Source organism: Protopterus annectens, chromosome 4.part1, assembly GCF_019279795.1.
Source record: "Protopterus annectens isolate FY-2018-M chromosome 4.part1, PAN1.0, whole genome shotgun sequence".
NCBI lineage: Eukaryota > Metazoa > Chordata > Ceratodontiformes > Protopteridae > Protopterus > Protopterus annectens.
The window spans coordinates 309,790,008-309,814,079 of record NC_056734.1 but is presented as its reverse complement, the minus strand read 5'-3'; the positions used below and the strand labels follow the sequence as shown (position 1 = coordinate 309,814,079).

Sequence of the window (24,072 nt, the reverse complement as noted above, 5' to 3'; positions counted from 1 at the left end):
CACAAAAGCTTTCAACTGGGTCACTTTAGGAGTTGGTGGAGACTCATCCATTTTCTGTATATTGAAAGACTGTAAGATGGATAAGGATGTGAGGAAAGTTGAAGGAATGTTAAGAGAGATAGAAAAGGCAGAAGGGGCTTATACACAAAAACAGAAGACATAGAAGACTGACATGGGAGGTGTTGACACAGTGAGGGAGGGGAAGCACAGAGTATAAGGAGACATCAGACAAACAGAGGAAAGGCGATGCTGATGGGGAGGATTGGACAACAAACAAAAGGAGGGCACAGACACAGAAGGGAGGGGAACACTGAGATGGGGGATAGAGTTAGTATGATCTCCAGTACTGCCCTTCAGCGTCTAGATACTACATTGGGCACCCTTGCCAATGGGTTCTGACTCAGACAGTGTAGCCATTGTTGACTGGGAATTGACTCTGCAACCAGAAAAAGGAATCTCTCTCTCTCTCTCTGAGGCTGAGGCAGGAATTTAGCTGATGCAGGCATTCAGGTGCTTGTTTATCAGTTACAATACCATATTTGCTAGCCTGCTGTTAATAACAAAGAGATTATTATGACTGTCTGAACACCAGTGGAAAACAGAACTCTTGACCAGTAAAGCCCACTGGGGTAGGAATAGATGACCTATTAGCCTCTGCCACAAAGGGTTCAGGGGAGGTGGTGTGGCAGGCTGAGCTGCTGATGGTGTAGGAGATATTAAACATCGGGGCCTGGAGCTCCACAGAGAAGCCACAGGCCATAGACACTGCTGAATAAAAAGAAAAATAAATGGAGAGAAACATTCTAACACTCACCACCCCCAAAGGAAAAGCAATGTTATAGAAAGAATAGTAACAACGATGGATGGGGAGAGAAATGCCAACCTACTATGCAATAGAGTGCCACATAAATGTGATAAAATGCTAGAGCAAATTCAGCTGAAGTAGTCTCATGACAAAATATCAGTGATAACAGCAATAACAGGTCTACTACAAATGGAAACATATGCAACCTGTATAAACTAAACAAGTTCCTCACTAAAAGAATACAAGGCATAAGTAAAATGTCATATGCAGACCGCCTCAAGGCCTTATCCCTGTATTCTGCCTCCTACAGGCTTTTGAGGGGAGATCTATGCCTGGCATACAGGGCATTGTCAGACTCCACTCTGATGGACCTCCTGCATATCCACAAAACAAATAGCACCAGGATTACCTGTTCTAAAGACTTAAACCTTGCCTGTGATATAAATAGGACCTACTGGAGAGATAGGTATGTACCTCAGAGACTACTCCATCTATGGAACAGGTTCCCATCCATGTGAAGCAGAGTTCCTCCCTAACCGAATTCAATAGCAACTTGGACAATTGGATGGGAAACTGGAAATTCATCCCTGGTTTGGCACCTATGTCTCTAATGGACACAGGTAACCTGTAAATGGTTCATCTCCCAGGCCCATGCTTACACAAGGGTATCAGAACTTGTCAGAGATTTGGTATGCATGGCTAAGCTTAAAAAAGCCCTTGTGTTTGTTAGCTTAGAAAACACCTATGAACCTATGAACCTAAGTTATAATTGCAAAACTATAAAAACTACACTGCCTGTGATGGTCCAGTTAAGTTGTGTTTAGTAAGTTAGACTGAATACATTAATGTCTCTGCTTTGAAATATTTAGACATGACTTTCCACTGCATTTGCAAAACTGTGCATGGCACCATCAAAGTTACCCGGTTCAGTTTTGTATATGCTATGTGATCATGTGAGGCATCAGAACTACCACAAAGTCAGACAGATGGAGGCTTAGTAAAGTTTCATTCAAAAGACAGCACACAGGAAATTTTCCCCATCCAGTGCTGTAATGTGGTGGAATCAAAGCACCTTGTGTAGAAATATAACATACATCCTTTTGATCATGCAACATGAAAGGCAGATGGGCTACCTGCAGAACCACTGGGGCAGTATAATTGCTACCAAACATCCAGAAATTAGCAAATGCATGCAGAAGGATAACTAGGGTGGAGTAAAGGGTACAGCCACCAATAGTGCAAGGTGTTATGGGTTGTGACCAAGAGATGCCCATTGGCCAGGAAGTGCAGTACTCGCATTCATTTCTGTACTGGCATTGAAATGCGAGTACAGAAATGCACTTCAGACTTTCTTTGTGCGTGTGGTAATTTGTAGCAGGCTACGTGTTACAAATATAGCATATGGCTTGCTGCTTCTTACAAGCAAGAGAGGGATTTTTTTTTCTCTGCAACTTAAAGATGAGAGGATGGTAGTAGGAAATGAATCTGTCTTGGAGTGTTAGACTGAGGAGAAGGGAAGCTAGGGAACATAGAAACATAGGAACATAGGCCAGCGATCATGAGGACCCATAAAATACATTTCCATATACTTCTTCAAGTAGAGAAACTTAAAATTTCTTGCCACATTTTCCAGGTACTTGATAGTGCTCATGTCCCAGAAAAAGAATCAGCCCTTTTATTTCCCTCTACAACTTAAAGATTAAAGGGGGCAGGACACCAGACTGGGATCAAATGCACAGTGTTCGATCAGCCTGCTTTGGCTCAGTGCACCTGCATTAACAGAGGGCTCAGTGACCTACCTAACTTAAACAGCTGACAGGTTCTGCACACTAATCAAAAAGTGATACAGAGGATTATGAAGAGGTCAGTGATCACACCAACCTTATTATGTTTTCAAGACAGAGATGCAAAGAAATTTACCTTGAGAGTGAAACTCAGTAGGAGAATCTTGGCATCCTTGACAAGAACACATAATACAGGGTTGCAATCTGCTGACACACTCATAATTCCACGTAGTGTATGGATATTTATCTTTTCAATGTACTACAAATTAATTAAAACTAAGATTTAAAAAAAAAAAGAAAAAAACAAGGTGATTGATTGGCTTTGAAAGTTGGTAAAACATCTGGGGAATGGTTGACGTCTGTATGTGTTCCCTGTTTATGGAAAGCAGTTTTATTCAAAATGTCTGGTGTACTTGGCAGACAGCAGGCAGAAATGTGAGTTGAACCAAAGCTGTTTCATGCCTTGCTGTTGTTTTCTGGACAGAGCAGTTTGCTTTAGTGCAGACTTGAACCTAACAATGGCAGATGCCTAAGACACATCTCCTTCCCTGTGTCCCTGAAACTGGTATATGCAAAGCACAAATGTATTCATTGGGATGAGTAACCCATGATTCCCATAGGCCCATGGGCATGCAGATAAGGCCAACACATGCCTACTAGTTTCTATATAATGATGCTCTCCACGACTTACAGTCTACAATGTTCATGTTGTGAAGGCCATGATATGTTAAGCATGGTCAGATGACACACCACCTCTGGCAGCAATGATGTGCACCACTGTGGCTCATGGCAGCAATAACAGCCTACTGCATATGTGCATTCAGTAATGATGCAACAGCACTTAGCATATCTCCAGGACTCCCCTGCACGTACACCAGGATTTTGCTCGGGCCATTAACAGTGGTGTTCCGGCATCACACTGCTCTTTCTGCATGTTTATATGTTTCTGAATCACTATGCCATCCTATTTTACCTATTTTGTATACAAGCAGCCTATCATTTTAATACTGTTGTCCACTACCATTCCGTAATACCTTCTTTGAAATGTTGTTGTCTTTCGGCTTTTTCCCGGTTAGGGGTCGCCACAGCGGAACTCCGCAATGCTAATGATTGGCAGTAGATTTTCACGAACGCCGAGGTGCCAGCTTGACGTTCAAACTTCAGCGAAGTCACGCCCATTTATGCATGTCTTTTGAACGCCCATCCAACCATGGGGAGGACATGCAGACTCCACACAGAAGGCACTCCCCGCACTCCAGCCGAGAACTGAATGGGAGAACCTCTTGCTAATACCTTCTTTGAAATATACTTTGCATATCCCTGCTCAGACTTCACCGCTCAGCTGTGCATTTCTGAATCATATACACCTTGAGCATGAACACTCACCCAACAATGCCTTCTTCAGTGAGGCAAACGTTTCTGAATCTAACAATATATTTTCCACGTTGCGTCTTTTGAAGTTTGTAAAATTAGAGAAATTTCAAGAATCAGTGTTTTAAAAATTATTTAATTGTTATTATTCTTCTGTCACAGATATATATATATATATCTTCAAAATTCCATTAATGGCAGTAGGAATCTAAATCTGTTAAAGATTCTTATATACAAATTTCTTCACTTTCATTATGCAATGCAATAAAGGTAACACTGATATATTTGCAGCCTGCAGAATTCTACCTGCAATGAAAAATTGTAGGCAATAGAGCTGTCAGCAGAAATGTTACATTTATTAGCCAGAAACTATTTTGTCATCTCATGTCTCATGCAATAAAGAAGGCAGAACAGCAGAGGCTGTAAACAATATATATATATATATATATATATATATATATATATATATATATATATATAGAGAGAGAGATAGTTATAGATGCAGATATTTATAGTTATATATGTTATAGTTGTGTAAGTTCTACTTACCTGTAACAATAGATGTTCAAAGAAAAACACAATGCCTTACTGCCATATATGTAGCAGTGCTCATCTACCCTTTTTCTGGCAGTCTGTCAAAGCTCAACATTCCTCCCACCACTTGTCTATAGGTGGAAAGGACCAATGAGCTGCTAGAAGCAAGAGAGTCCTTCACAGCCATAGACAGAAACCCTTCAGGTTTTTCATGGGCCCAAAAGAAAGAGCAGATGGAAACGCAAGCTTTGCAAACACCTACTGTTCCAAACTGAAACCACAAAGATCCTCCTGAAGAGTACACTGACATCATTTGGGGATTCAATAATTGCACCAAGTTTGCAGTCATCCACAGACTTAGTCAGCCACAGCCCATTAGTTTTGTCCTGAAATTCTGAGTTGTATATACCAAAGAATAGGGGGCCCAGCACTGACACTTGTGACACCCTGCTGCTGACAGGTCTGCTGGTTGATGTGGAATCACCCCCTTTGATAGTGTGTGACCAGCTTGTGAGCCAGTAATGCCTGAGTGTGGGATTGTGTCAAAGGCATTTGCCAAGTCAAGGTATGCTGTGTGCACAAATTTGTCCTCGTCAGTGGCCCTAGTCATATTTTCAAAGAAATCCACCAGGTTTAACAGGCAGGATCTGCCCTTGACGAAGTCGAATTGGGTCAGACCCAGGGTTTGGAGGTCACCTATGTCTTTTATTTATGAGGTCCACGATGATACATTACATGGCTTTACATATGGGGCTTGTCAGACTTATGGGTTTATCATTCCCTGGGTCTGTTGCTAAGCCACCTTTGTGGAGGGGAATAACTGTTCTGTTCTGCATTCTGCAGGAACAAAGCCAGTGGTTAGGCTCTGATTGAATAGGGTACTTAACGGTGATGTTAGTTCATGTTTTAGTTTGTTTAGAAGATAGCCTGAGATGCAGTCTGGTCCCATAGAGGCTCTATTTTTTGCCTTAGACAAGGCTTTAATGACCTGCTCTTCAGATATGTAGGGTGGGGAGTTGGGGTCAAAGTCTGTGATAAGTTTGTTGGGGATAAGGGAGTGAAATTTTTGCCAAATCTGTCCACTAGCAAGTTTGCTATCTCTGCGGGATTAGTGTGTGTGATATTGTTAGTCACTAGTTTAGCACACGCTTGTGTCCTAACTTGTAAGCTACCTAGACAGCTGTAAAAGGCCTTATGATTATCCTTGGCTGTGATTGCTAAGTTTTTCTCAAAGTTACCTTTAGAGGATTGGACATGTTGTCTTTTTTGCCTGTTGAGACTGATGAGGGTGCTTTTCCATTGTTAGGGCCTCATCTTAGTTTGCTTAGATAGCAACTTTTTGCATTTGTTGTAAAGTTTGTTGATGCTGGATGTCCACTAGGGTGGCTTTTTGTTTTCACTTGGGGCTCTGGCTTTAATTCTCTGTGGAACAGCCAAGTCTATACACTTATACAAGTGATTGTACAGGTCTTTACTGTAAGCTTTGATGTAGTTACCACTTTCAGCTGGAGGTGGGGCATGGAATGCATTTATACCTTCCTTTAGGAGGGTATAGTTTGCTTTGGTGAAGTTTTTAGTCTGACTTCACCCTTTGTGTGTTCTGGTGCTAGTGCCAGTTAGAGAGTGACTGATTTGTGGTCACATTTAACTAACGAGGTGTGACACTTATGTAGTGCATCTGTTTGTCATGTTAGTGAGGACCAAATCTAGTATGTTTGTTCCTCTTCTTGGGGTTTGAGCAATTTGTTCCAGGGCATTTGAGTTAACAAAGTCAAGGAACGTTTGCGCTAGTGAGTTAGGGCTAGAGTAGGTTTCCCATTTGATGGGTGTACCTCATAATCAGGTGCTTATACAATAGATGTAGCCACAGCCACCACTTCCAGTTCAAAACCAGGCAGAGACTACTGCACTCCCATCTGGTGGGACTTCTGTCTCTTTTTAGCATGCACTATGCTCTGGCAATGGATTCTGCACCCCCTGACTTCCTCAGCACCTAAAGAGTTTGGTTCTCCCATACCTAATCCAGGCAATGGTACAGCCTCACAGGATGCGTCTGACCTTGGTGTCACACAAAGCTGTGGTACCAACACCACACCAGGGGACCTGGAGGTAAAAACAACATGAGGGGTCTGATAGCTTGCCCTTGGCTAAGGCTACTGCTGAGGCAAAAGCCATAGGCCAAAGCATATTCTTTGCTTCATTTTTATGATTTTGAGGAGCAGATGAAATAGATGTTGGAGGGTGTACAGTATTTAAGTCCATCAAGACAGGGACAGTGGGCAAAACTAGTCAGGTCATAACCAACTACTAAAGAAACAATAAGCCCAATAGCCAAAGGGACAAAATCCGAATATTCACATTTTAAATAGCTGTGAAATGATTACATCTATAGGGAACCTAATAGAATACTGCACTGAGGAAAAATCCAGTAATCTCAGTAGTCTAGCACTATGCGCAACAATATAAGATACAAAAGCAATTAAATCAAAAAAATTGCTAATTTCAGTCATATATTAGTAGAAGCAGCCTCAATTAGCCCTACATCAAGAACTGTAAGAAAACTTAAGAAAAAAGTCCAGCCAGAAGCAAAATGGTGATAAAAGAATGATTTAAACATTTTTTTAAAAAAGTCATCAAAACTACGCAATTCACTTATGTACCTAAAGCTATGAAACTCCAGCTTTACTCTGTAGCATATCACCTACTCCGAGGTGATCTCTGCCTAACATATAAAGCTATGTCGAACCCAGAGCTGTTGGATATGCTACACCTAAAGAAATCCCAATCCCTCCGAGCTACACGCTCTAGGGACCTAAACCTTGTCACCACAATAAACAGGACACACTGGAGGGATAGATTCCTGGGAATAAGTTACCCATCTATGTCAAGCAAAGTTCTTCATTAGCACTCTTCAAGAAAATCTTGATGAGTAAGTTAGACTCAATACATTAATGTCTCTGCTTTGAAATATTTAGACATGACTTCCACTGCATTTGCAAAACTGTGCATGGCACCATCAAAGTTACCCGGTTCAGTTTTGTATATGCTATGTGATCATGCGAGGCATCAGAACTACCACAAAGTCAGACAGATGGAGGCTTAGTAAAGTTTCATTCAAAAGACAGCACACTGGAAATTTTCCCCATCCAGTGCTTAACTGTAATGTGGTGGAATCAAAGCACCTTGTGTAGAAATATAACATACATCCTTTTGATCATGCAACATGAAAGGCAGATGGGCTACCTGCAGAACCACTGGGGCAGTATAATTGCTACCAAACATCCAGAAATTAACAAATGCATGCAGAAGGATAGCTAGGGTGGAGTAAAGGGTACAGCCACCAGTAGTGCAAGGTGTTATGGGTTGTGACCAAGAGATGCCCATTGGCCAGGAAGTGCAGTACTCGCATTCATTTCTGTACTGGCATTGAAATGCGAGTACAGAAATGCACTTCAGACTTTCTTTGTGCGTGTGGTAATTTGTAGCAGGCTACTTGTTACAAATATAGCATATGGCTTGCTGCTTCTTACAAGCAAGAGAGGGATTTTTTTTTTCTCTGCAACTTAAAGATGAGAGGATGGTAGTAGGAAATGAATCTGTCTTGGATTGTTAGACTGAGGAGAAGGGAAGCTAGGGAACATAGAAACATAGGAACATACTAGGCCAGCGATCATGGGGACCCATAAAATACATTTCCATATACTTCTTCAAGTAGAGAAACTTAAAATTTCTTGCCACATTTTTCAGGTACTTGATAGTGCTCATGTCCCAGAAAAAGAAGCAGCCCTTTTAATTCCCTCTACAACTTAAAGATTAAAGGGGGCAGGACACCAGACTGGGATCAAATGCACAGTGTTCGATCAGCCTGCTTTGGCTCAGTGCACCTGCATTAACAGAGGGCTCAGTGACCTACCTAACTTAAACAGTTGACATGTTATGCACACTAATCAAAAAGTGATACAGAGGATTATGAAGAGGTCAGTGATCACACCAACCTTATTAAGTTTTCAAGACAGAGATGCAAAGAAATTTACCTTGAGAGTGAAACTCAGTAGGAGAATCTTGGCATCCTTGACAAGAACACATAATACAGGGTTGCAATCTGCTGACACACTCATAATTCCACGTAGTGTATGGATATGTATCTTTTCAATGTACTACAAATTAATTAAAACTAAGATTTAAAAAAAAAGGAAAAAAACAAGGTGATTGATTGGCTTTGAAAGTTGGTAAAACATTTGGGGAATGGTTGACGTCTGTATGTGTTCCCTGTTTATGGAAAGCAGTTTTATTCAAAATGTTTGGTGTACTTGGCAGACACCAGGCAGAAATGTGAGTTGAAACAAAGCTGTTTCATGCCTTGCTGTTGTTTTCTGGACAGAGCAGTTTGCTTTAGTGCAGACTTGAACCTAACAATAGCAGATGCCTAAGACACATCTCCTTCCCTGTGTCCCTGAAACTGGTATATGCAAAGCACAAATGTATTCATTGGGATGAGTAACCCATGAATCCCATAGGCCCATGGGCATGCAGATAAGGCCAACACATGCCTACCAGTTTCTATATAATGCTGCTATCCACAACTTACGGTCTACAATGTTCATGTTGTGAAGGCCATGATATGTTAAGCATGGTCAGATGACACACCACCTCTGGCAGCAATGATGTGCACCACTGTGGCTCATGGCAGCAATAACAGCCTACTGCATATGCGCATTCAGTAATGATGCAACAGCACTTAGCATATCTCCAGGACTCCCCTGCACGTACACCAGGATTTTGCTCGGGCCATTAACAGTGGTGTTCCGGCATCACACTGCTCTTTCTGCATGTTTATATGTTTCTGAATCACTATGCCATCCTATTTTACCAAATTTGTATACAAGCAGCCTATCATTTTAATACTGTTGTCCACTACCATTTCGTAATACCTTCTTTGAAATGTTGTTGTCTTTCGGCTTTTTCCCGGTTAAGGGTCACCACAGCGGAACTCCGCTCTGCTAATGATTGGCAGTAGATTTTCGCGAATGCCGAGGTTCCAGCTCGACGTTCAACCTTCAGCGAAGTCACACCCATTTATGCATGTCTTTTGAACACCCACCCAACCATGGGGAGGACATGCAGACTCCACACAGAAGGCACTCCCCGCACTCCAGACGAGAATTGAATGGGAGAACCTCTTGCTAATACCTTCTTTGAAATATACTTTGCATATCCCTGCTCAGACTTCACCGCTCAGCTGTGCATTTCTGAATCATATACACCTTGAGCATGAACACTCACCCAACAATGCCTTCTTCAGTGAGGCAAATGTTTCTGAATCTAACAATATATTTTCACGTTATGTCTTTTGAAGTTTGTAAAATTAGAGAAATTTAAAGAATCAGTGTTTTAAAAATTATTTAATTGTTACTATTCTTCTGTCACAGATATATATATATATATCTTCAAAATTCAGTAGGAATCTAAATCTGCTAAAGATTCTTATATACAAATTTCTTCACTTTCATTATGCAATGCAGTAAAGGTAACACTGTTATATTTGCAGTCTGCAGAATTCTACCTGCAATGAAAAATTGTAGGCAATATAGCTGTCAGTAGAAATGTTACATTTATTAGCCAGAAACTATTTTGTCATCTCATGTCTCATGCAATAAAGAAGGCAGAACAGCAGAGGCTGTAAACAATATATATATATATATATATATATATATATATATATATATATATATATATACAGAGAGAGAGAGAGTTATAGATGCAGATATTTAGTTATATATGTTATAGTTGTGTAAGTTCTACTTACCTGTAACAATAGATATTCAAAGAAAAACACAATGCCTTACTGCCATATATGTAGCAGTGCTCATCTACCCTCTTTCTAGCAGTCTGTCAAAGCTCAACATTCCTCCCACCACTTGTCTATAGGTGGGAAGGACCAATGAGCTGCTAGAAGCAAGAGAGTCCTTCACAGCCATAGACAGAAACCCTTCAGTTTTTTCATGGGCCCAAAAGAAAGAGCAGATGGAAACGCAAGCTTTGCAAACACCTACTGTTCCAAACTGAAACCACAAAGATCCTCCTGAAGAGTACACTGACATCATTTGGGGATTCAATAATTGCACCAAGTTTGCAGTCATCCACAGACTTAGTCAGCCACAGCCCATTAGTTTTGTCCTGAACTTCTGAGTTGTATATACCAAAGAGTAGGGGGCCCAGCACTGACACTTGTGACACCCTGCTGGTGACAGGTCTGCTGGTTGATGTGGAATCACCCCCTTTGGTAGTGTGTGACCAGTTTGTGAGCCAGTAATGCCTGAGTGTGGGATTGTGTCAAAGGCATTTGCCAAGTCAAGGTATGCTGTGTGCACAAATTTGTCCTCGTCAGTGGCCCTAGTCATATTTTCAAAGAAATCCACCAGGTTTAACAGGCAAGATCTGCCCTTGACAAAGTTGAATTGGGTCAGACCCAGGGTTTGGAGGTCACCTATGTCTTTTATTTATGAGGTCCACGATGATACATTACATGGCTTTACATATGGGGCTTGTCAGACTTATGGGTTTATCATTCCCTGGGTCTGTTGCTAAGCCACCTTTGTGGAGGGGAATAACTGTTGCTGTTCTCCATTCTGCAGGAACAAAGCCAGTGGTTAGGCTCTGATTGAATAGGGTACTTAACGGTGATGTTAGTTCATGTTTTAGTTTGTTTAGAAGACAGCCTGAGATGCAGTCTGGTCCCATAGAGGCTCTATTTTTTGCCTTAGACAAGGCTTTAATGACCTGCTCTTCAGATATGTAGGGTGGGGAGTTGGGGTCAAAGTCTGTGATAAGTTTGTTGGGGATAAGAGAGTGAAATTTTTGCCAAATCTGTCCACTAGCATGTTTGCTATCTCTGCGGGATTAGTGTGTATGATATTGTTAGTCGCTAGTTTAGCACACGCTTGTGTCCTAACTTGTAAGCTACCTAGACAGCTGTAAAAGGCCTTATGATTATCCTTGGCTGTCCTTGCTAAGTTTTTCTCAAAGTTACCTTTAGAGGATTGGACATGTTGTCTTTTTTGCCTGTTGAGACTGATGAGGGTGCTTTTCCATTGTTAGGGCCTCATCTTAGTTTGCTTAGATAGCAACTTTTTGCATTTATTGTAAAGTTTGTTGATGCTGGATGTCCACTAGGGCGGCTTTTTGTTTTCACTTGGGGCTCTGGCTTTAATTCTCTGTGGAACAGCCAAGTCTATACACTTATACAAGTGATTGTACAGGTCTTTACTGTAAGCTTTGATGTAGTTACCACTTTCAGTTGGAGGTGGGGCATGGAATGCATTTATACCTTCCATTAGGAGGGTATAGTTTGCTTTGGTGAAGTTTTTAGTCTGACTTCACCCTTTGTGTGTTCTGGTGCTAGTGCCAGTTAGAGAGTGACTGATTTGTGGTCAGATTTAACTAACGAGGTGTGACACTTGCGGTAGTGCATCTGTTTGTCATGTTAGTGAGGACCAAATCTAGTATGTTTGTTCCTCTTCTTGGGGTTTGAACAATTTGTTCCAGGGCATTTGAGTTAACAAAGTCAAGGAACATTTGCGCTAGTGAGTTAGGGCTAGAGTAGGTTTCCCATTTGATGGGTGTACCTCATAATCAGGTGCTTATACAATAGATGTAGCCACAGCCACCACTTCCAGTTCAAAACCAGGCAGAGACTGCTGCCCTCCCATCTGGTGGGACTTCTGTCTCTTTTTAGCATGCACTATGCTCTGGCAATGGATTCCGCACCCCCTGACTTCCTCAGCATCTAAAGAGTTTGGTTCTCCCATACCTAATCCAGGCAATGGTACAGCCTCACAGGATGCGTCTGACCTTGGTGTCACACAAAGCTGTGGTACCAACACCACACCAGGGGACCTGGAGGTAAAAACAACATGAGGGGTCTGATAGCTTGCCCTTGGCTAAGGCTACTGCTGAGGCACAAGCCATAGGCCAAAGCATATTCTTTGCTTCATTTTTATGATTTTGAGGAGCAGATGAAATAGATGTTGGAGGGTGTACAGTATTTAAGTCCATCAAGACAGGGGACAGTGGGCAAAAACTAGTCAGGTCATAACCAACTACTAAAGAAACAATAAGCCCAATAGCCAAAGGGACAAAATCCGAATATTCACATTTTAAATAGCTGTGAAATGATTACATCTATAGGGAACCTAATAGAATACTGCACTGAGGAAAAATCCAGTAATCTCAGTAGTCTAGCACTATGAGCAACAATATAAGATACAAAAGCAATTAAATCAAAAAAATTGCTAATTTCAGTCATATATTAGTAGAAGCAGCCTCAATTAGCCCTACATCAAGAACTGTAAGAAAACTTAAGAAAAAAGTCCAGCCAGAAGCAAAATGGTGATAGAAGAATGATTTAAACATTTTTTAAAAAAGTCATCAAAACTACACAATTCACTTATATACCTAAAGCTATGAAACTCCAGCTTTACTCTGTAGCATATCACCTACTCCGAGGTGATCTCTGCCTAACATATAAAGCTATGTCGAACCCAGAGCTGTTGGATATGCTACACCTAAAGAAATCCCAATCCCTCCGAGCTACACGCTCTAGGGACCTAAACCTTGTCACCACAATAAACAGGACACACTGGAGGGATAGATTCCTGGGAATAAGTTACCCATCTATGTCAAGCAAAGTTCTTCATTAGCACTCTTCAAGAAAAATCTTGATGAGTGGATGGGAAATAGGAAATACACCCCGAGGATCACTTCTGTGTCTCTGCTGGACAGTGGCACAGGAAAATAACTTTCTTGGGTGGTGTAAGCTATGGTACCTTGCTGGCTAGGCTTACGTAGGCCCTTGGGCCAATAGCCTAGTACCTACCTATGAACCTATGAACCTATGAGCCTATGAAAAACAAAACAAAAACAGCAAGTTTTCCTGTCAAAAGATTAAAAAATAGAGCCTTTAATCGATAGAAATCACGGCTGAAATTTGCTCGCTATTATGGCAGCACGTGACAATGACAGAACTGCACTAAAACAGCCCCAATGCAGAAAGTTTCTAAAATATTCGATAAAGACCACAAAACTGTTGGAAGGGGTTTAAAACCCCACATAAACTAGTATTCGACTTAATAAATGTAGTATAAGCATATACTATAATAAAGGATAAGATATTGAAAATATAAATACTTTTTTTAAGAAACAAATATCAGCATTTAGCATAGTTCAAATATCTGACAGAAAAAAAGTAGAGGGAAGAATTAAAAAAAAAAAAAAAAAAAGGTTTCTTATATAAGCCCTGAAGATGGAGTAAGCCAGAGAGGAGCAGTTTTCTCAATGATCCTTCTCTTCCAATGGCACTAGAAAAAACTGAATGGCTTCTGTGTGTGGCTGTGAAGGACAATCCTGCTTTGGGCAGCTGATTGGTCCTTCCTACTTCTGAGCTTTGGTAGACTCCCAGATACAGGGTAGCATGGCACTACTACACATATGCCAGTAAGGCGGTGTGATTGGTGAACATATATATATATATATATTACTTCAGAAGTAAATAACTGGGAATATGTCTACTAAAATCTTGCTAGTTTATGGTCCAATAGATTAGCTAATATTTGGTGAATGTCTTTCTTGTTGTTCAGCATGAAAAGGTACATAAAATTAATAGTGGTACTAGTTATTATCAACTATCAGATATAGCACAATACTTTTCTGCTTAATAGTGGTACTAGTTAATATCAACTATCAGATATAGCACAATACTTTTCTGCTTAATAGTGGCACTAGTTATCAGCTATCAGATATAGTACAATACTTTTCTACTTAATAGTGGTACTAGTTATTATCAACTATCAGATATAGCACAATACTTTGCTACTTAATAGTGGTACTAGTTATTATCAACTATCAGATATAGCACAATACTTTTCTGCTTAATAGTGGCACTAGTTATCAGCTATCAGATATAGTACAATACTTTTCTACTTTATAGTGGTACTAGTTATTATCAACTATCAGATATAGCACAATACTTTTATACTTAAAAGTGGTACTAGTTATTATCAACTATCAGATATAGCACAATACTTTACTTAATAGTGGTACTAGTTATTATCAACTATCAGATATAACACAATACTTTTCTACTTAATAGTAGTACTAGTTATTATCAACTATCAGATATAGCACAATACTTTTCTACTTAATAGTGGTACTAGTTATTATCAACTATCAGATATAGCACAATACTTTTATACTTAATAGTGGTACTAGTTATTATCAACTATCAGATATAGCACAATACTTTACTTAATAGTGGTACTAGTTATTATCAACTATCAGATATAACACAATACTTTTCTACTTAATAGTAGTACTAGTTATTATCAACTATCAGATATAGCACAATACTTTTCTACTTAATAGTGGTACTAGTTATTATCAACTATCAGATATAGCACAATACTTTTCTACTTAATAGTGGTACAAGTTATTATCAGCTATCAGATATATCACAATACTTTTCTACTTAATAGTGGTACTAGTTATTATCAACTATCAGATATAGCACAGTACTTTTCTACTTAATAGTGGTACAAGTTATTATCAACTATCAGATATATCACAATACTTTTCTACTTAATAGTGGTACAAGTTATTATCAACTATCAGATATATCACAATACTTTTCTACATACATGGCCTAGTTCTCAATAGAAATAGGAAGCCCAGAATAAGAATGTCTTTATTGTAGTCACTTACATTACTGTAATCTATACAAAATATGGCACCTCTAACATTTAGGCTTAATGAAGACATTGGAAGGGATTCAGAAAGTTTTAACACCTACAGTAAGCTCTAACACAGGTGCTACTGCTGACAGTGGCCCTTTCTAATTCAGAGACCATCTCACCACAGTGATCATAGGATAACTACAGTGGGCCTTTCTCTTTTCAGAGTTATATGCTAATGAGGCATTCCTCCGATGTGTGGCCTGTGCTAATCAGACACATGCTTGCTCCCAGAAATGCCTGTGGTAAGGCATGTATGCAGCCGAGTTTTTCAGAGAATGGAAGTTAGCTCACCCAGTCAAATTAATTGAATTGGCCAAAAATTAAATTTCACCCATTACCGCCAATGTGAGATTGCATTAGAAGTAAGTGCTTTTGAATTAGGTGTGTGTGTGTGTGTGTGTGTGTGTGTGTGTGTGTGTGTGTGTGTGTGTGTGTGTGTGTGTGTGTGTGTGTGTGAATACGGCTGAACAGATGAGCATGTCTGCAAGTGTGACTAGTTGAGGGTGTCTGGGTGTAAGTTTGTGTGTGTTTATGAATGTGAGAATGGTTGCGTACGTTTGCATGAGTGGGGGTGTTATGTGTTGAAATCTTGCAGACTAACATATAAGCCCTTTAATACTGGAGGAGGAGGAGCACTAAACACTAAGGACAGTTCATATTACTCTAAAGGCACTTTAAATAGTTAATAAAACAGCAGGTTTTGCAACACAAAAGATGTCTGCGGAGGAAGAAAACCAGACACATGATATATATTTTAACAAGTACCCTAACCTTACTTAAAAAGGTAATAGAACAACAGTTTTGCACATTTAAGCAGTGGGGAGCACTAGATGATAGGAAGATTTTTATATATTAACTTAATCTAGCTGAGAATGTTATCAGAACAACAAGTATTGCAGCACAAAAGAAGTATGGGTAGAAGGGGACATTTGACAGCAGGCACTTGAAATATTGCCCTAGGTCACTTAAGCTCCAAAACCTTTCACCTAGGCAAATAATAAAGTAGCTCATTTATCGAAGAGGCATTAGTCTTCTGATTTACCACTACACAGCAGGGATACTCTGAAGCTCTGAAGATGGAGTAAGCCAGAGAGGAGCAGTTATATTACTTAAAAAAGTAACAGAAAAACTGTGAAAACATTTAAAACCATTTACCCATAGCAAATAAAACAGCTTGTTTGTAGGGCTTTGGTCCTCTGTGCTATAACTATACATTAAGGATGCACTTTTAGCTTAAGTTAGAAAAAGTTGAAAATTAAAAGATGTGAAAGTTTCATACCCCGTATGCTTGGCACACAAAGCACTTTGTTAACCATATAAATGTCACTAAAATAGCTGAAATCCATCCTTGTAGAAAATGTACTCGGGGAGGTGGGGGGGGGAGTAAAAATCCAATAATTTATTAGTATTAAGCACTTTCATCTCCTGTAAGATACTTCATCAGAATCTCTTACAGGAAATGAAAGTACTTAACACTAATAAATTATTGGATTTTTACTCTTTTTCCCAGAGTACATTTTCTACAAGGATGGTATTTCAGCTATTTTAGTGACATTTATGTGGTTTATACTTGGTGTGGTGTTCGTTGGCACTTTCTTAATAAGTCAGAGTATTAGGCTGGTGCGCTGAGGAAGATTTGCATGTCAATATATTTTCTAAACTATATGAAGTATGTAACTCTTAATATTTGGCATTAATAACTAACTGTAATAGTCTGTGAGTTACACGGAATTGAGCAGAAGCTATATTGGGGTCAGTTGTGAAGGATGGGTACATTACCATTTGCAGGGTGCTAAACCTCTAAATAGCTGTGCTGAAGACTTCTGGAAAAAATCTAGTAGATCATCAAAAAATACAGGGGATATTTTTTTAAATATTACTCAGAATCACGTAAAAAGTTAATATAGCAATAGGATTTGCATCATAACGCATTTTCAGAATAGTAAGAACAAAAAGTCTGGTAGTTGGAATACAGAATAAAGCAATGAGCTGTAGTTTCTGTGGTGCAGGGTTTGATTCCCTCAGCACTCATTTGCTTATTAGGGAAGGGTGGCATAATGACTAGGGTATTTACCTCAAAGACACGAAGTACAGGGTTTGATTCTCACCTTTAATGGGAAATTGGCTAGGCTTAAAATGGTCCACAAATGCAGCTACCCTAGAACTTACCTATGAGCTCATAAAAAACTTTAATGTGTGGCATTATTGACTGACTGTAATCATCAATGATTTACAAGGGGCAGGAAAATAACAAGAAACTACATCAGAGACATTCTGTAAACTAAGGGACAGGTAAGTGGAATGTTGGTGTGTGTGTGTGTGTGTGTGTGTGTGTGTGTGTGTGTGTGTGTGTGTGTGTGTGTGTGTGTTCAAATGTATGCACATGCCTGGAACAGTAAATGAGGTTGGTCCCTCTGCCAATGTGATGCATGGGCTACCAGTGGTGATTATCATATGAAAGTGCTGATTTAGCACTATCAATATTACCATGAGGTTCAGATCCATGAAAATTAGCTGATAATGAAGTCTTTCCTCACTGTGTCAAATGTGTCTCCAAATCACATTTCATGTGATCACAGAAACAGCCCCTTTTGGCAATATCTCTTAGCACCTATTGCAGGATTCTTTCTTAATTCCAGGCATGGGTCCCTCGTAGGGATTACCACATGAAAATGCTGATATAACCTAGTGATAATACAACATCATTTACAGACGTGGAAATTAACCAATAATGAAACCTTTCTTCATTGCATTTAATGTATCTCTAAATCACATTTCATGTGATCATGGAAACAGCTCTTTTGACAAAAGCTCTTAGTATTCTTGGTGGGATTCCTTCTCCTGATCATACATCTTGTACACAATGCCAAGCATGTGGAACTTGTAAACACCTTACCTATTTGCATAAAAACCTTAAGACTGGCCACACTGCCTATTACCTCAGACTTGCAGCTCAAAATACAGTTACTGTATGATAAAACTAAAGAAATTACGTTTCAGTTTCTTGACACAACTCGTCCTGAACTTCATGGTACAAATATTAAGTGCCTTTTTCTGCAAAATAAGTTTCCTATATAGTTCTAAACACTTACTTCTCCTGTTTGCTATGTCTTCATCTGACTTCTTAAGAATCCTTTGTCCTACTATTTGGGATCTTGGTCTTTTAATGATGGAAGCAACATTCCCTAGATAATGCTTTTATGGCAGCATTTTTACAGTATTTTAGTTACATGCAATTCATCTATCAGTGCTATCGACAAAGGAATATGGAATTGAACAGGAGAAGAAGAACTCTTTTCTCCATTTCTATCCATTTTCCTGCCTGTTATTAACTGCTCTATCATATTGTCATTTGATTTTCTTATATTCATCTCTAACGCTCTAACATTAACGCTCTAACATTTTGAGCCATTCCAATTCTGTATTGTCATATCTCTCTCATCACTAACATCGTTATGAACGTGTGTGTGTGTGTGTGTGTGTGTGTGTGTGTGTGTGTGTGTGTGTGTGTGTGTGTGTGTGCGTGCACATGTGTGTGTGGGGGGGCAATGTGCATGTTTTGTGTGCATGTGCGTATACCTTTTTACAGAAAATGTACCACAACTATACCTCTGCGATCATTAGTTGTCTTGCTTGAGTGTACAAATAATGATACAAAGGACAAGTGAGCCAGAGACATACAGTTTTTGTGTATATAATATCATGTAATAATATATAACTAAATTAGTAAACAAGTCGGGTAGCAGCAAAACCAATACAGACTAGTAAAAGCCAAAAAGATTTAATAAGATTAAGTGCTTTTCGTTTGCTCTGTCAGCAAACTTCTTCAGGTCTGAAGAAGTTTGCTGACAGAGCAAACGAAAAGCGCTTAATCTTATTAAATCTTTTTGGCTTTTACTGGTCTGCATTGGTTTTGCTGCTACCCGACTTGTTTACTAGTTTAGTTTTGTGTTTATATTTTTTTTGAGTATGTAATAATATATGTAAGACTAACATTATGGCAATTTTTGCATCAAGCTGATTACCTGCAATATGATCCACTGTCGTTTCTTTGACATTCTCCTCCATTTAGGCAGTTTTCTGTACAAGTTGTTGAATTTTTTGTGCAAACAAAGCCATCTGGTCCATAAGAGAGTGTATAGTCAGCTTGACCCAATGAGGAGCAATTGAAGTGAGGTGCTAGCTGTTCTGGAGTCACTTGAAAATAGAAACATAACAGCAAAACAAGTTCATGTTATTTTGTAGCACTATGATTAATATTTGTATTTGACTTGTTAATGTTGTGTTACATGTATAAATAGATGTTACATATATGATTTTTGTTGCTGTTGTGGTTGTTGCTATTGTTGTAAATGTATGCTCATTGTTCATTTCATATAAACTACATTTTCAAAAATGTAGACTCTCTAAAGATAAACCTTGAAAGAAAGCAGTTCTTGTCTAAGCATGAAAGGGAACAGTTCTTATCTTTGCCTCTTTGGTTATGCCATGAATACCTGTCTGGTTCTTAATTAATTTAATATATTTCATTGAAGTAAGGAGAATATAACAGTCTAATGCAGACCATGTTGCATGAGGGACAGTCAGCAGCAAATGTGCTGGTCCCTCATTGTAAAGATTTTCTTAAACTCAATGTGTTGACTCGAAAAATGTATTAGCAACTAATTCACACATTTCCTCTTCACTACCTAAACGGCAATTGTAGCCTGTTTAATATCAGCGATCAGTTAAGCAATTAGAGTTGATAAGGATAGTATCCATTTCAGGCAAAGAAGAAAGCAGCCATCTCATTGACATCTGAAGGGTATTATAAGTCTGCTATTTGTTTTTCTACGGCTTCCACAACAGCTTTGTTAAAATATTTTAACATTTCACTAAAAAACAGCTGCAATTTTCTATCTATCTATCTATCTATCTATCTATCTATCTATCTATCTATCTATCTATCTATCTATCTATCTATCTTTCTATCTATCTATCTATCTATCTATCTATCTATCTATCTATCTATCTAAGATGTGTTGGCCTATAATCTTTTTCTAGCCATAACTTGGGTCTTAAGGACAGAGATAAACATTAATGCACAGCTTAGTTAAATTCTATTGGCAGTGCTCTGAACACCTACATTACAGATATGCTCTCAAAGATGCAGAGAAGTTTGCCAGAAATATTGGGGAGCAAATGGTTTTAAATAAGGAAATGGTTCTTTTGAATTGGAATATAGGTTGTGAATTGAATTAGTAATGCGATACTAAATTTAGTGTTACTGGCTATTATTAGAAAATGGAAATGAAACTCTAAACCAACTGTAACTGAAGCACTGAATGCTGCCAAAGATATAAAAGAACTGGAGTTGGGACCTTTAGAAAAATGAATGTAATTTGTTTAACATACCTAGGTTGTAACACCTTTTCAATGATTAAAGTAGACCGGGTGAGTAAAATGAAAGGGACATCTAGTTAGGAATCAGAATAGTAAATTGGTTTAATATGTTATTAATAACCACAGTTCTAATTTCATTGAACTCTCATTGCAAACTGCTAATGCAATGCTACTGTAGAACAATGAAATTATAGAAGGAACACTGAATGGATAAAGGTATATAAGTACCTTAAATACTTATAGCAAGCTATCAGCAGTCCAAAGCCATGCTCCACCACATCTGATGTGTGAACATTTTGATGCTTGTATGTTAAAAAAATCACCTTCATGGTAGTTTCCTAACTGAAAGGAGAAATAACTGCTTTTGGGGGAAGACAGTTACCTCGCACTCAAGAGACTCTTTGTTGGGCCATTGGCACTGACAAACACATGGAATGTGGGGGTCCTTGGGTTCAATCCTCATTCCATGGTCATTGTTTTCCTTTCCTCTTAGGTAAATGCTTTGTTCTTCACCAGGTGCTTAAATAAATCTTCATTGTGGTTTCCTAACTATCCAGAGAAATTTTGCTGTGCCAGTGACAGTTTCAACAGTACAAAATGTGCAAAGCTCAGGATTCAATATCCATTCAAGGGTCAGTGTTTTCCTCTTCTGTTTTTTTGTTAATAAAATAAAATAGTAGGTTAAAGGTTTGTTCTGGACTGGATGCTTGCATGTTCAAAAATCACCAGGATGGTGGTTTCTAGGATGAAAGGAAACATATCTACTTTTAGGGGAAACCAGGTAATTAATGGTACAGAGACTGCTTGCTAGTATAGCAGCAGTAGCCAGTGTACAGAATGGGGGGAGGGCTTGGATTCACTCCCCAAGCATGGGTCACTTTTTCCTTTCCTGTTCAGTTGTTAATAAATTATTAGGTTAATTGTTTATTCTGCTCTGGAAGCTTGAGCATTCAAAAATCATCATCATCATCATAGTGGTCTATCTAAATGGATGGGGGTAACTTGTGCCTAAAGGCCCAGTGATTCCTTGTTGATCTTATGACAGTGACAATTACACAGAATGCAATGGGTCCTGACTTTAACCCCCAAGCAGGAGTTAGTGTTTGTCTTTCATGTTCAGCTGTACTTATCTTTTGGTTTACTTCATTATTTATTGATTTTTGGGTGTCAGCAAAGAGTTCCAACTGGTTGAATCCATTTCTAGTGACCTTGCAGAAAAAACACCTGGACACACATGGTTTACTAAACAAAATTCTCAACATAAACACAATTTCCACAGACATAGAAATGAGTCCATACAGAAGAATTTAAACTAACTACCATGACAATGATGAAAACAAATACAAATGCCGGATCCTGTTAAAGGCTTTGATGAGGTACTAGGGTGTTTTGTGCCAATATGGTGAGTTACAAGTTTGCCTTTGTCATTATTTATTTATTTACATTATTTTTGACTTGTAATTTGCTTATTAAGTGTCATCAATTACATCTGCAGCAGCTGAAGAACTTCATGTACAGTATATGCCCTGTGATAACTCTACGTTGATCCTTAGCACATCATTATAATATGTGGTTTAAGCAAATAATATGAGAAGCAGTGCAGTATGCATAATGTATATCAAAATGATACATGTTAACGACACTGCTACATACAAAAATAGCAAATGCATCAATATCAGAAGAAAACTTTATTTACTATCTAGTAAGCTTGGGTGGTGCATTTGGTGGAAGCAAATAAAATGCAACTTTATAAGTTCTGTCGTGCAAAAAAAAAAAAAAAACAACGGTGTAAGGGTATAAAAAACTTTTTAGAAAACAAAAAGCAGTCATAAACATGGTGTCCACAAAAAGAAGAAGAGATTAGCAACACCAAAAGCAAGGCAGAAGAAAATCAGGCAAATAAGGTTCACCTTTAAAATGTAGACTGTCACATCATCAAAACCACTTCTGCGAACTCCGAAATGTAACTTCTCAAAACCTTAAACACTCATATTCTGAACTGCAAAATCTTGTCCCCTTTTTAACCCATGTTAGCACTTGCTTTTAGGTGTGGCGCAGTCAGAAATGTCAGTGTTCATTTTTTTCAGCTTTTTGAAATTTTGACAGTATGGATTTTGTGGAAATGTTTCAATGATCTGCACATTCGACTATGTGGTTTCAGCATTTGAAGACAAACCGGCAAATCAATATGATATTTAATAGACTCCACAGACATAACAGATACAAGAAGGGAATACGGTTGAGAGAGGGAGGAAATCATTATAACAAAAAAAGAAGTGGATGGGAGGACATAGGAAATGAAAGGTGAAAGATAACTGCATGAATAGGTACACTGAGAATAAAGAGAGAGAGGACGTACCCATTATTATGGAGGAAAGCTTGGATTTATTTTTTAAAACTTTCTAGAAGGCATGCTTTCATGAGTTATTAGGGTCCATTTTTCTATTGTGTGGACATCAAAGAACCTTTCTATCGCTTGTACTAAGAAAGCATTGGTAAAGCAAAGAGGCTTTTAAGCAGTATATTGGTCAGTTTCTTAGATAGCAATGGTCATTTACTCAGTCATAATATCCTGTAAGTCATTAGTTGTATGAAACTTAAGATATTGCTTTAAGGTTTTACAAATGCCATGGGCCAAACTGACTACCACCCCATCCTCAAGGATAAGTGAGAGTCAGCCACTCGAACGTATCCACCCCCACTCTGTCCATCAGATAGCCATGGCAATAATCAAATAAAGGCAACAGTCAGGGTTTCATCCCTCTGTGTCATGGAGATGGGCTTATCTTGAAGCTTATTTGAGAAGGAAAATTCAAAACTGAAAATTAAATATTTAAAACATGGTAATTCTCTGGATGCTACAGGGAATCTGCATGAAGGCAAAGCAGGGGGCAGAGTTCAGATTTAAAGTAGAAAGTTTCATTATACAAACTCAAGCACTGGGATTTAGAAAGGGCTACTATAAGTGGTAAGCCCTAACACGAGTGGTGAAATCCTCACATTATCAATTTCCAATCCAGATTTTAAATGGTCTGAAGAATTACTGCTGTGGGCCATCCCAACAGTCTTGTAATATTACAATGAGGCATTCTGGGAAAGCATCTATTGCTAATTAGCTATGTGCTGTCCTCCAGAAACTCATGCAGAAAGGAACTTAAACTGCAAAGTAGCTGAGTAAATAAGCATGGCCTGGCGATGACCAAAATGCTGTGTTCCCCCATTATAGTCAATGGAAACAAATGCATTGCAGATAAATTAAGGGAAGGTCAAAGGTTAAGTAGTGGTGGGAGTGAGAGTTTATGTCTATGTTTGTGCATATCTGCAGGGGTTTTAATGGTGTCATATACCTATGTGTGTGTGTGTGTGTGTGTGTGTGTGTGTGTGTGTGTGTGTGTGTGTGTGTATCTGT

General features: G+C 38.9%; 1 protein-coding gene across 1 annotated transcript in view; it reads right to left on the bottom strand.

The window, feature by feature from the left end:
• The window catches only part of LOC122800843, a 1,417,490-nt gene that overhangs the window by 280,826 nt on the left and 1,112,592 nt on the right, over positions 1-24,072 (bottom strand). Inside the window, exon 21 of the mRNA XM_044070157.1 lies at positions 19,307-19,478. Coding sequence (XP_043926092.1) covers positions 19,307-19,478 — 172 coding nt within the window. The remainder of the gene's footprint in view (positions 1-19,306; positions 19,479-24,072) is intronic.